The following is a 14,865-nucleotide window of genomic DNA, read 5'->3' as shown; positions in this document are numbered from 1 at the left end:
CCCTGTAGCCTCCCACCCGCAGCATCACCCCGCTCCAGCTTTTTCTTTGGGGTTTCTGCTCCTACAGGCAAAGAGACACCCAGGGAGTGCTTTGTGGGGGGCGAGGGATAAAGACTCAGGAGACCGGCAGATCTTCCTGTTCGTGTTGCAGGCATCTTTCTTTTCCCCCTGAGCCGGTGGGACGCTCGCCCTTTCTCTCCACCCCTTTGCAGGAATTTGGCTCGCTTGGTGAGCCTCTCGCCCCAACGCGCTGGGCTTTCCTCTTTGGGCTAACTCAGAGGATCGGAGCAGTTCCTCGAAAGTCTTTCTCTTGGCCCCCGAGCAAGAAGATCCGAAGAAGGGAGGCGGGCCTGCCTGTTGAAGAACTTTATTCCTTATTTTAGTTGCCAGCCTTTGCAAGAGTTTAGAAGCTAACAACTCGGCGCGCAGCGGGATCGGACCCTTTCAAAAGCCGGAGGAGTTTGCCTTGCTCAGGTCGAATTAGGCAGAAAAGAAGAACTTCTGGTCCGAGGAACGGATTTAGACAAGTTTTAGCCGAATAAGAATTTATAGCTCCCATTTTTCATTTTTGGTACTGTTTAAGAAATTGATTTTCAACTCGGAGCAATTGGCTTTATACAGCTGAATTGGAGGTTAGGTAAATATTAAAAAGTTGGCTGCTGCAACACAGAACTTCGGGGAATGCAACAAAAGCTTCTCTCTCATTAAAAATATGTGGACTTTTGCTTTTTTACGTTTTTCAGATGAAATGCACATTTTCTTATTTTTATTTGGGGTGGGGGCAGGGAATCTGCTAATAGTAAGTTGAAGAAAGCCTAAGGCTACTGCCCAGTGAACTTGGAAGTGAGCTGCTTTGGGCTTCATGGGACTTACTTGCAAGTAAACATGCCTAGGATCCAGCTTGAAGTCAAATGATTTTGGGGATGAGGTTGTTGGACTGGGGAAGGTAAACTGAGCAAAGTACTGTCAAGAATGCTGGCTGTGTGTGGCTTGGGAGACTTAATTCTCCTAAATGAAATATGGGAAGAAAAGTTACTGGTCACTAATTAAAATGTTTGGTGTTGCTGTTGATTATTTATTTATTGATTTTTTTTTTAAAAAAAAACTTTATTACTTTGGCTATTTAAATAGGATGAATGTCCAGGAATTGTTTCCCAGTCTCAAAAGTAATAATGGATGTAAATTGAGGTGATGCGGACATTTGCATACATTCTCATGGGGTGTTATTCTCTTTATTTATTTTCCAGTGTCTCAATTTAAAATGGTGAATTACTCGTATGATGAAGATCTTGAAGAACTGTGTCCAGTGTGTGGAGATAAAGTCTCTGGGTATCACTATGGACTCCTTACCTGTGAAAGCTGCAAGGTTTCGTACATTTTTCCCTTCTTTTTTATGGGAAGGGAAGGGGATTGATAACTTTATCGAGAAAAAGCTTGGTAATTGCTATTTCTGTTTCTTTTGATGGGGACGGCAGAATGTTGTGAATATAAGTAAAGTTTCTTTTTGGAAGAAGTTTTGTGAAGAGCAGGAAATATTTCCCTTTTTTAGTCAACAGTAAGAAGAACTCAGTAGGGTGTTCTGTATACAGTGTGGCTATATTTACTGCCTTTAAATATTTGGTTGTCGTGAAGTGATGTAGTTGTAGAGGAGCTTTCGTTCCCAGCTGTCCTCAATATTGATTTTAGTTGATTTATATACATTGAGTATTATTGTTCCTGTATCTTGTTCTTGATAAATTTCAGGGCTGCAGTATTGAAGGCAATAGTTTCAAGTTTTTCATCTTTCAGGATGAAAATGTAAATTTCTGTTGTCATAATTTTTATGCTTACACACACAAACAATATTTTATGTCAGTATTCATTTGGAGGGTGATCAAGTGGAAATCAATTAAATGGTTGTTGTTTTTTGAAAACCTCATATATCACGATGAATATTTTTGCATGTGTATTTCATTTTAATACACAATATGCGCATAGGGTTCAGAATTATAGGCTGATCCCATGAAGCCAGCTATTAAAGTCAACCACATAATTTGATCTGAAATAAATAACTGGACAGCTGTAAAAGGCGGTGGTAAAAGAATATGTATTTTTTATATTACTGTAAATGATCCTAATTATTAGACTACCTAATTATAGTATAGCACATGGCTTTCCCCCCTCATTAGTAGCTGTTGTAGTTTATATAGTCCCAACGGAAGGTCTCTGCCCCAGTAAGCTTACACTCTAAATTTATACAATTGGAAAACAGTGGGAGAAGTGGGCAATAAGGGCAAGAATAATAAACCAGGGGAGACAAGGAAGGCATCAGTGAAGGTAACAGATAGAATAAAATGTATTTTGCAAGCAGTTTGGCTTTGCCTCAGTGGAAGTTGAGAGATGAGGGGTTAAGCCCAAAGCTTTGTGGAAGAGATGGGTGCAGACAACACATCTCTCTTGTACTGGGTGAACAGGCTTTTTAAAATTCTGCATCAAATCACTCAAAAATACCAATTCAAACATAATTTTAATTCATACCATAAAATTAAAAGACTGTTTCGGCAAACTGTAGAGGATTGCTAGGGATGCAGTAAGGAAGGCTCACTGAAGTCTGTTATAAATCAATACTAATGCAGACTAGCCCCAGAAAACTTCTGTCTGTGGCCTAAGTGAGTTTCCTCGAAGAGACGACATGAAGAAATATGGAATCAAGTCTGCTGCTTCCTAAGTGCTCAATTGGCATAATGACGATAGAGAAGCGAGTTTGCTGAAGGTTTTCGGAATATGACATAAACCCCAGCACCCCACCTGTCCATGCAAAACAGGTGAACCTTTTGTATCTGTTTTACAGGGGTTCTTTAAACGAACAGTCCAGAACAATAAAAGGTACACATGCATAGAAAATCAAAGCTGCCAGATTGACAAAACTCAAAGGAAGCGCTGCCCTTACTGTCGGTTTCAAAAATGTCTAAGTGTCGGGATGAAGTTGGAAGGTAAGGCCAAGACTTGTTCCTGCATATTTGTAAAACATATAATATGTAACTGCTCTGCAGCATATTCACAGTTGCTGCATTTCTGTCATTCTGGACTATTCCAAGATTCATGTCTTTATGGCTGATCAAAACTATTGATGCTCGTGGCCCTGCACACAACTTTTGTTTTTAAGGACTCCCCTATAACATATGTACAGTAGCTATTGTGCTGGGAAGGTGGTTTAAATGTGTGCATTAGAAATGGCAACTCGTAAGTACATACAACTTTACAGTTACAGCAGACCATAAGAATGTTTGAGTATTCAAGCTAACAGTAAATACAAGAACAAATAACATTCATTCGTTTAAGCAAACAGAATTAAATGAGAGTAGATATCATAAATTATTTAGGGGGAGTTTGTTAACAGTTCCCACAGCAAGATTTCTAGCCATATCGGAGAGTTTTAAAAACACATCATTAGAGGTCTCGTATACTGGGCATTTTTCTCCTGCACAATTGGTCATTCTTAGTTATCAATGGAATTCCTTGCATGGACAGGTTGTGCAACTGAGCGAATCATTAACTAAATAATCATTGAAAGTATGACTAGCATTCAATAGAAAGGGACCCTACTTTTGTTTTACTTTGCTTTGCAATAGAAGTCAATAAATGTGAGGAAGTATAAAATATTTTGGATTTAAGATTTCCCTAGTATAGTTGTATGCTATACAACTATAGTATATTTTAATAGTTCACTGAAATGATAGGATTCAACATTAGGAAAGACAGCTGTCTCTTCCCCTTTCTAAATTACTAGTAAGTTTGAGTTCATATCTATTTTAACAAGTCACAAATGCAAGATAAGAATTGCATCATGCTGCATTCTTTTACTCATAGCAAATTACCATTCAAAGGTCTGGAAAATTCATTTTACTTCAGAACCAAATGTTAGCTTAAACAGAGATTTTGGGTTCTTCTTTTTTTAAGTGGCCATGGATATTGCTGTCTCCAAGTTGTGATAGCACTTTATAAGGTATCTAGTTTGGCCCCAAAAAGAAATTCAGTAATGTGTTTAACAATGGATATTGAGATGCTAACACTTTTGCCATATTATATTATGATTTTATGATGATCTGCTTGGTTACGTCTCAGGTCACAGCGATTGCTAATTTGAAGCAAATGCTTTATGAAATTTTTATTGGTTTGCAGTGTTTCAAATATCAAGAAATGGGATTCAAAATGGCAGAAAACTCTGGCCCTATGTATTATAATTTAGTTATATGATTGCTAGAATTTTATTTTATTTGCGACTGATTTCAAGGTTGATTCTGAATGTAGAATGTATTCAGAGTTCCATTTCACAGGTTTTTAATGGTGAAATCCTGGACAGCCTTAGCCTGCAATCCTACCCAGGAAAAAAGCACGATTAAGCTCAGTGGAATTTACTTCTGAGTACACATGTACATGATAGCATGGAGAATGGGACTTGCATGAGATTTTACTGTACATGATTTTGCCAAGATTTTAAAAATGGGCTAGGCATAATTACTGCATTTTAATACTTCTAAACTTTAACTGGCATTAGTAACCTAAGAGTTTATTAATTTGCGGTGACTAATTTTAATCAGTGGGTCTGACAGTTGAGGCAGACTTGCTTATTTTTGAAGCTATTTTGGTTCCAGCATGAATGTGAAATATTTGTCATGCTTAAACTGACGGGTGCTAAACAGGATGGTATCCTACACTTCCTTCAATACTACAGAAAGGCACCTTTGGTGCTTTCACAATATGGTATTTGATTTAAAGATAATTGATGGAACAATTCATCAGTTACTCACTTAAACACAAGTAATAAGCAAACTTCCTTCCATTAGTAGACAGCCATATTTTCGTGCACACAGATTTCCAATATGTCCCAACATACCGCTTACAAAGTGTAGTCCACAAACCACTTGTTCCAGAATAATTCTGCATAACAGGCAGTTAAGCCTATATTTGTTGCAGTCTAGGGGATGGCAGAATATGGTCCACAGAATATAACATAGTAGAGGTAATAGAAGTAATCTTGCCAAATACATGCTCAGAATCTGCATTTTGCAAGATATAACATTAATAGAGGAGCAATAGGTGGACAGGAATAAAGGATGCCCAAGCCATCCCCAATCAAATATTCCTTTGCTACCAACCCCAGGTAGAGTTGAATCCTGTTTCTCAGCTCAGCTAGAGAGAGAAATATTTAATGGATTTGCAAAGGAGAATCAGATGTCAGGGACAGGATGAAGCACCACACTGCCAATTTTCTCCTAAAATATTCCCCTCCCATAACAGTACTATGAGGGAATAACGTCAAAACAACAACTATGGTTACTTGGTGGGGTTTCGGTGATTATGCTAAGGTTACCAGATGTCCCCGTTTCCTGGGGACAGTCTCCGAATTTACAAATCAGTCCCCATACAAAATTCATTGAAGTTGAAAAGTGTCCCTGGATTCACTGAAAGAAATCTGGTAACCTTAGCATGTGCCCCTGAGAGACAACAGGCACCCACTGTCCGTACTTTCCAGAAACAAATGAAAACATTGTCTCAACAAGTTTTTTTCAGCTTGGTGAAAAGGTCTCTGCCACAGGTGTTCATTTTGTTTGTGAACTTATATTGTGGTGTGAGTGTTTCCTTTTTTTTAAAAAACTATGTTTGGCTCTTTTATGGCATGCATGTAAATTGCTTTGATGCAAGTGCAAAAAGGTGGTTTATAAATTAATAAATAATAATATTTTTAGTACTGGCTAGAATTTTTTTTTTTTTTTAAATGTAATCATTCGTCTGTTTTAATATCAGCAGACATTTGGAATTATTTGACACCACTAGAATGGTGTTAAAAATAATGGCAGCAATCCTATTATGCTTGCACACAAAGCATTTCCGTGTATATATGGGGAAACATCCGTGTATTCCGTGTATATATGGGGAAACATTTTTTGTTCTGGCTGTAGCCTCTCTATTGAATGTTTCTTGGGAGGCTCTCCACCTTCAATATTACTGTTTATAGGAGCCACAAAAAGCCATAGCAGGGATGGAAGCCTGAAAACTACCTGCGCTCATCCAAAATGTTGAGCATAGACTTGGATGTCAACTCCCCATCAAATCTTCCCTTTACATATATGCCTATCACATTGCTACATAGTTCAGTTGGCACTGTGCAGTTTACCTGTGGTACCCCTGAAAACACACACATGCATACACAGGGAGAGCCTTGTTCCCGGGCAGGATCAGTGCTTCTGATCTTACAAAGGTACAGCAATCAGAAACTGGCTAATGGTGTTGCATGTTGCAGCACATTGGAACAATTTGTATACAAATGGCACACCATTGCAGCCAGTTAATAAACCTTCCAAATCAGGGATGCAGTTTTAGTTGCCTGCAGTCAGAGACAGTTGATGCATTATTATTATTATTATTATTATTATTATTATTATTATTATTATTAAAACTACCTTGCCATCCTTCTGCTCTTGTATCATAATCCAACTTCCCTTTTGTTATCAGCAGAACGGGAAGAAGAAATGCATGCCCTCATAATTGTAAATGCCCGTGACATTTATATACATGTTTCCTTGATTGTGATACATGGACTTAAATTCTAGTTCATAAATTACAGTTTAGGCTGGAATCATTAATTGTTAACGCCTTTATGATAATGTATAGTCCTCTGTGTACCTAGGTCTCCTAATACATTTTTAATGGACCTCTAATCCTTAAGATAAAAGCTTAGGAACGTAACCTCCAGCCATCTCAGCATGTCACCAAGCTGTCAGAGGCCTTTCTTGCTATCTAATTGCCATTGGGAAGGGCAGGGATGGTGAGACCCTCTCGCTGCTGCTTTCAAAATATGCTGTGGCAGAGACCACCGCTACGTTCCCCAAGGCAACTGTTGGAATGGGTTTCCTTGACTTCTTTCCTATCCAAATTCTGTTACAAGCTGAATGGCTTCAGCAATTGCTGGATCAGCTCATCTCTGGGGTGGGTGACACCTAACTATTTGGACATATATAGGCTATCTGGAGAAGCATCTCAAGAAGCTAGGGGTGCAGGGAGACTCAAAAGTGTTCTTAGAATGGCTAAACCCAAACAAAATACTGTTAACTGTATTATAGCTGTTATTCCCTCACCAACCCCACAAACATTTCAAACAGCATCAAACCCAAAGGCTTTGAGAATTTAGTTAAGTGCCTCAAAATAGCATCCTCTCTATAGGCTGACGGAGATTTTTAAAAAAATGCAGATTCCTAGGGCAGCTTACCAAAAGTTAGAATTGAAGCAAATTGAAAGGAAAACATTAAAACGCCACAGAATAAAACAGCAGCATTAAAGCAATCAGCAGAATAAATCAACCCAACACTAATGTACAGAGGATTAGTAAGCTTTGGATAACAAAAAGGTTTCAACCTGGCCCCAAAATGTTGTTAAGATAGGTGGAGAAACCTGAAGAAGAGCCTCTGTTGAAAATATTAGTGTGTGGAGATAAACAGCTTTTTAGATGTCAGAGCCAAGCTGTGAAGGGCTTGGAAAGTAAAAAACAAACAAACACACAGCACTTTTGAACTGAACCCACAAACAATCTGAAAGCCAGTGTAGTTGGTGGATCACAGGTTTAATGTGATCATAACACCCGGTCAGAGTTAACAGCTTCACCACTGTAATTTGGACTAAATGCAGTTTCCGAACTGCCTTCAAAAGCAACCCCATGTACAAAGCACTGCAGTGGTCTAACCTGGAGGTTACATGGATCACTGAGACCTGGATACTTCCGTTCAGGTAAGTTCACAGCTGGTGATACAGCAGAAGCTGGTAGAAGAGGCTCCATGACAAGGAGAACAACCTGTATTTCCAGTGACAAAGATGGTCCTTTGAGAGGATGGTCCTCTGCTCCCAAGGCATTTATAGTCTAAAAAGATCCATATTGCTAAGTTAATTTGAATACTGTCATTTACTTCACAGCCATAATTTAACGCCCGTCATTTTTTCACCTCCACTTTCAACAGCCGTGAGAGCTGACCGGATGCGTGGGGGTCGAAACAAGTTTGGACCAATGTACAAGAGGGACAGGGCACTGAAGCAGCAGAAGAAAGCTCTCATCCGAGCAAATGGACTCAAGTTGGAAGCCATGACTCAGGTGATCCAAGCAATGCCCACTGACCTAACAATATCCTCTGCGATCCAGAATATCCATTCTGCCTCCAAGGGCCTACCTCTGAACCATACAGCCTTGCCTCCCACAGACTATGACCGAAGCCCCTTCGTAACCTCTCCCATTAGCATGACAATGCCGCCACATGGCAGCCTGCAAGGCTACCAGACCTACAGTCACTTTCCGAGCCGTGCTATCAAGTCTGAGTACCCCGATCCTTACACTAGCTCCCCTGAGTCGATAATGGGCTACTCTTACATGGATGGTTATCATCAGACAAGCTCGCCAGCAAGTATTCCTCACCTGATACTGGAACTCTTGAAGTGTGAGCCAGACGAGCCACAGGTCCAGGCTAAGATCATGGCCTACTTGCAGCAGGAGCAAGCCAACCGAAGCAAACACGAAAAGCTCAATACCTTTGGGCTTATGTGCAAAATGGCTGACCAAACCCTCTTCTCGATTGTCGAGTGGGCCAGGAGTAGCATCTTCTTCAGAGAACTTAAGGTACGCTACACACTTGTTTTCTATTGCATGACAATGAAACAGAAATATGGTTTGCCGTTTTGCTTGGCGTGACTTACATCCACTCACTACTCTTTGGTCAAATGGCACTGTATAAACTGTGAGCGTGGAGCTGTTCTGCTCATCCGTTATCCTTTCAGCAGAAGGTATAAAAAAAGTCAGACCTCTATTCTGCAGATTTCCAGATCAACAATTTTTAAGCAGAAGATTCTGATGAGCTGCAGGGCTACTTGCAGAGTCTACAGCTGTCTAGTATGACACTTGTGCAAGTGGAAGAGAATGTTTGCTATGGGAGATAGAAGATGCTTTCCCTTTGAAGGCCTTTGGCATATTTGCATGCGCCTCAGAAACAGCAGGGGGATAATGGGGGGTTTTGTGGGGAGAGGGCTAGTGATAATAGAGAAATAGGAAAAAGACCATTGGTAAGGTATCTTAGCAGAAGCAAGACTGAGAGAAAGGTATCTACGAATCCCAGGGCTTGTTGTGAGCTATGAATGGCTTCAAGCTTGCTGAAAGAAAAGTATAAACCAGTCACTTGAGCTAATGCCAATCATTCATAAGACCAGAAGGAACAAGTATGGGGGAGTCACTGGGCACAATAACTCCTGGGTAGGGCAGGATACATAAACATGTTGCAAAAAGAACCAAAATGCCTCAGTTTCTGTGGCTCTGTAGAGTTCTGATAAAATGAATATTATTCTGGTTGGCATAGACTCCAGGAGCCTCTCAGCAAAATACTCCAACAACTTGTAGATATCAAAATAACAATGGGTGTGCTATCTGAGGAAGACATGCTGTGCTTTTGAGCACTCCAGAATGCAATGTTTTCAGGACTGGGGAGTACCCTGTGATTTGCAAGTATCAAATGTGCATTTACTGTGCAAAAAACTAAACAATCACACACACAACTGCTAGTGTGTAAAGGCCCCCAGAGTTACATTCCTTTAATCTTTAAGAGTGTCAGAGAAAAAGGTCTATTCAAGTTGCTGCCCATAGATAAGCAAAAAGAATAAGAATAAGAAGTCAGGGACAGAACTGAAGTGGTCAGCTAATGAAGTGGTCAGCAGTTGGCTTAGAAGGAGTGGAATGAGTGCAGAACCCTAGAAAGGAAGGAATAATGTGAGATGTGCTGATGGCAGTTTTGAAGGAGACCAGAAAGGGGGTTGGGGAGCATTTTTGCAATTCACTGAGGATAGGACTAGGAACAATGGAGCTTAAACACTAGGAAAGCAGCTTTCTTTTGAGCATTAGAAAACAACAATAAACAACAGTCACTCCCCTGTGGAAGCAGGTGTCCTGAGAAGTTGTGGAATGTTCTTTCTGAGAGACGTTCAGTGGAAGTTGGAAAATATTTCTGCCAGGTATTGTTCACATACAGCACAACCTGCCCTAGGGAAAAGGACTAGGAGCAGGGGACTCACTCTGATTCTAAAGTCTTCCATTCACAAGTGTTACTGAGGAGTATGTCACATTTCAAGGGGGAGGACGGTAAAGAGCAACAAGATTGTGGCAGGCCTTGGCTGATCTCATGAGATCACATTTATCTTGCAGTCGTTGCTGCTTATTGCCGATATGTAGTTTTCTTGCTGATTTGCACAGCATTCCTGCTCCTGAGAGCTGTTCTGCACAGATGCAGAATTATTATTATTATTAATTCTTGAATTTATATACCACCCTATACCAGGAGGTCTCAGGGTGGTTCACAGGATAAAATCAGAATATAAAACCACAAAGTACATAATAAAAATAAAAACAACAACACAATAACCACCTCCAACACATTTTAAAAGGGCATGGGATATTTTTTGTGTTTGGTGACACATTTAGTATTTTATTTATTTCCAAAGTAGATGAAAAACTATTAAGACATGTTGTTGTTTAGTCGTGTCCGACTCTTTGTGACCCCATAGACCAGAGCACGCCTGGCACTCCTGTCTTCCACTGCTTCCCGCAGTTTGTTCAAACTCATGCTGGTAGCTTCGAGAACACTGTCCAACCATCTCGTCCTCTGTCGTCCCCTTCTCCTTGTGCCCTCCATCTTTCCCAGCATCAGGGTCTTTTCCAGGGAGTCTTCTCTTCTCATGAGTTGGCCAAAGTATTGGAGCCTCAGCTTCACGATCTGTCCTTCCAGTGAGCACTCAGGGCTGATTTCCTTATTAAGACGTTGATGTCTTTTAGTTTAGATTTGCATATATAGTGCAAATCTAAACTAAGAGACATCAACATCTTAATAGACAGGTAAAAATAACCAGAAGGACTGAAATCGTGTGCAAGAGGCTGATAAGCTAGAAAGAGCTCTCCTGGCACCAAAGGGAGAAGAAGGCAGCAGGGAGAGCATTCCATAATTGGGGTGCCACTACTGAGAAGGCCCTCTCAGACAGCAGGCAACTGCAGAAGGCCCTTTAGTATCTTAAAGCACATATGTTTTCACACGTGAAACAGGCAGTTCTTCAAGAACTCTCGTCTAACCTGGATGTTGCCAGAGCATGGGTAACTGAGGCAAAGCTATCTCTGTCCGGGTAGAATCACATTGTTCTGGAGTGCACATACAAAATATCCCCCCCCCCCAATGTTCCTTGCTTGCATGTAGTAAATTAGCATGCCAAGGAAGATGTCTCTCTCTTTGCCCTCTGATATACTAGTTTACTCTGCATAAAGTGGTTTGTTTATTTTCTTACTCACTCAAGGCCCATGATCCTTCCGCTTACAACTTCAGCTGATTCAATCCAGAGTAATTCCACCTCAGTCTGCACGTTCTGCATCACGTGTAGGCCAGCCATTAACCTTTGCTCTTTCAGTTCCATCCCCTCTCTTTATAGTCTCTATATACAGGCTTTTTCTGTTTCCCCTTATTTTCCACAGTTTTGCTTACCATCACAAAATGAGGAAGCTCATCCATGGGCAACTCGTTTGCGTGAAGGGATTCTTCTGCGCTTTGCTCTTGAGATAGTAAAGTCACAGGGATTCATTTCTGCCACTTCACACCATGCTGTCTGTTCCTGAATATGCAGCTGCCGCTGAGGGAAATGTTGTTCCTTCAACCTATACAATACGGTGGTTATCGATAAGGCCTCTGTGGTTATGGGAAGGAAATTGAGCGTCCCTCTGGAACTGCTGTCATAGAATTTCCCCTTGTTTAGAAAAGGCTTTTCTCATACTGCACCAAGAGTACTCATTCTGTTACTACTACCAGATGGGAGGCCAATGAGAAAATGAAGCAACAGCATGGAGGGCTGCACGTTTTAGAAGCGTTCCTAAGGCAGTGCTGCAGCCAAGCTGGCCTTGGACTTAATCAGTTCTAAAATGGTTGATTGCCTGTGACTCCTATGTGTGCTGCTTAGAGTACTTATGGGGAAGAAAACACTTTATAAGTGAATAAGGGTCATATGTAACAAATATTTACAGAGTTGTTGTTTAGCCGTTTAGTCGTGTCCGACTCTTCGTGACCCCATGGACCAGAGCATGCCAGGCACTCCTGTCTTCCACTGCCTCCCATAGTTTGGTCAAACTCAAGTATAGAGGTCTTATTCAGGATGCCAGCCAGTCAGATATGCCCTTTTTACATTACTCCATTCCATCCCCCTTTTTCTCATGCTACCTCCTCCAGCAAACACTAATCATTTCACACACAGTGATTATGCTCAGTCCTCAATGAGCTATTTGTGTGTGCATTGGGAGGTGCCCTTAAAAAAAAAACAACCTAGTGGTGGTTTGTTTGTTTTTTGCACTTTTGCAAACCTTTGGATTTTTCCAAGCCTGCTGGAAATGGCATTCATGGTGCCATTTCTACTCCATAAGAACACACACTCAGAGAATATATTCACTCCTAGTTTGGTCTCAAAAGTTTTATTGGGGGAATTCCCATGATTTCAGCAAACCTTAAACACACATGGTTCTGTGAATGTTTAACTTGCATATTTTCATGAGATGTTGGATGTGTTGTGCCCAAGTCTGTTTTGCTCGGGAACTCATAGCGTGCAATTTATTTAGTGCAAACAATGAAAGAATCGCCATCAAGTTGTAGCATGCACTCTGGTCGTTGTTTTATCTCATGCTATATGCCAGAGGACTTGAGAAAGATACAACAAATTTTGGGTGAGAAACCATAAAAATGTTCGTCTGGGCACTTACAGCCCTCCTTCATTTCAAAGAGACTTGTGCAGGAAAACGTACTGCAGGATTGCACCCTTATTTCTTGCCTCTCCCTACCATGACCACATTGTGGTTGAAAAGCGAGTTATACATACCATAAATAAACAAAGCAATAAAATATTATTGGGCATTGAAACACTTAGCAATGTGGATGTGTGCTGTTAGTTAGTTTAGAGCTGCTCCTTAAACAGAACCTCCATGTCTAGGGGGAATCTACTCCTGACTAACAGATGCAGGGGACAAGAGGGTGTGACTGTTCCTTTCCACACCACCCTTGTAAACTTTCATGGGAGCATTTGGATGGACACTGTTGGATAACAAATGCTGGTCTCAACAGAGCTTTCATAAAATCACAGCATTTCAGCTGGAAGGGACCTTAGAGCTCATCTAGCTCAACCCCTTGCTCAACTGATCTGATCTACAGAACTTTTTGTTATCAAGTATTTGTGCCTAAAAATACACCACTTTATTATGTGGAAGACATGGTCTTTCAAAGGTTATAAAGGAATTTATAAAAGAACATGAATGTCATGTGTATATTGTACTGAAGCAAAATTAGGAGTCCCTCAGCCAAAGCTGTCTTGCTGAAAAATGCCACCTGGCTCCAAAAAAAGGGAGCAATTGTAATGTGTTATATAATGCTTTTGGAGCACTGAAAGTAATCTGTGTACATCAGTCCCAGAGCAAGCATGGCCAGTGGCCACGGATGATAGGAGCTCTAATTCAGCAACATCTGGAGAGCCAAAATTTCTCCATGTCTGACATACATAATAATTGCATTGCAGTTATTAAACAGGCCCTGATGCCTGTTTCTTATGCATACAAGAGTTGACAAAATAACAGAATGTTGGGAAGTGGCTGATAATAATATTAATAATAATAATAATAATAATAATAATAATAATAGAAGTCTCATTGCTTTTGGTGGGTCGACTCTAAGTATGACTAAGAATGGGGAGTGGGTGGCGCTGTGGTCTAAACCACTGAACCTCTTGGGCTTGCTGATCGGAAGATCAGCGGTTCGAATCTGCATGATGGGGTGAGCTCCCATTGCTCTTTCCCAGCTTCTGCCAACCTAGCAGTTCGAAAGCATACCAGTGCAAGTAGATAAATAGGCACCACTGTGGTGGGAAGTTAAACGGTGTTACCATGCGCTCTGGTTTCGGTCACGCTGTTCTGTTGTGCCAGAAGTCGTTTAGTCATAGTGATCACATGACCTGGAAAGCTTGTCTGTGGACAAACGCCAGCTCCCTCAGCCTAAAGCGAGATGAGCGCCACAACTCCATAGTCGCCTTTGACTGGACTTAACCTTCCAGGGGTTCTTTACCTTTACATTTTAATCCTAACCCCATTTATTACAGTATAAGCCCCACTGAACTTGGGAGGACTTACTACTTAGAATTGCACAGTAAGTCTGGAAGCAATCCACATATATAGAGTTGTCGTCATGAATGTATTCATTTATACAATTCTATTTGTTTATGTGGTGCCAGGTGAGAGATTTGTCCAGGCCTTTTAGGACTTTAAAATGCTTTTGCTTTGAATGCTGGGTTTTTACAGCTTGCTGTGATCTGTTTGTACATGGTTTTATTGCATTTTTCTGTTTTGTGTGGAAGATGCTCTGGAAGCCGTAGCTGAAGAGCAGCTAACGAATATTTGAAATAAACAAACAAACGGTGAAGCCTGTGTACATAGCACCTTACAGCGTAAGTCAAAAAGGTGCTTTTCTTGATTTCTTGTATTAAGTGGCTAGGAGCTTCTAATTCAAGTTTGGCTATACAGCAAAAGCAGATGGGGAATAGGTACTTCTGTAGCAAATTTAATTATTTTACATCCACCTTCCTTCCATCATAGAACTCAAGGCAGTGTACCCACAGCTGCCAGGCAATCCACAGTCCTCTCAGAAAATGGGATGTAGGAGCACAGAAAGCTGTCTTGTGCCAAGTCAGGCATTGGTCCATCTAGCTGAAACTGGGACCTTCTGCCTGCAAGATAGATGCTCTGTCACTGAGGCCAAATCGGTGCCACCAAGAGATGCTTTCTGGCACCAAGTT

At 40.9% G+C, this 14,865-nt stretch overlaps 1 protein-coding gene across 4 annotated transcripts in view; it reads left to right on the top strand.

The window, feature by feature from the left end:
- NR5A2 (nuclear receptor subfamily 5 group A member 2) overlaps positions 1-14,865 on the top strand; it is a 114,133-nt gene that overhangs the window by 21,951 nt on the left and 77,317 nt on the right. For 3 of the 4 annotated variants that reach the window (XM_079981542.1, XM_079981541.1, XM_079981544.1), the window contains exons 2-4: positions 1,248-1,366; positions 2,831-2,972; positions 7,992-8,641. In XM_079981542.1, coding sequence (XP_079837668.1) covers positions 1,248-1,366; positions 2,831-2,972; positions 7,992-8,641 — 911 coding nt within the window. Of the gene's footprint in view, positions 1-274; positions 638-1,247; positions 1,367-2,830; positions 2,973-7,991; positions 8,642-14,865 lie in introns of those variants that run through there. The other variant, XM_079981543.1, reaches the window with a different exon arrangement.

Source organism: Podarcis cretensis, assembly GCF_951804945.1.
Source record: "Podarcis cretensis genome assembly, chromosome: 6".
NCBI classification, from domain to species: domain Eukaryota; kingdom Metazoa; phylum Chordata; class Lepidosauria; order Squamata; family Lacertidae; genus Podarcis; species Podarcis cretensis.
The sequence above is the reverse complement of the archived record's forward strand: the minus strand, read 5'-3'. Positions and strand labels throughout refer to the sequence as shown.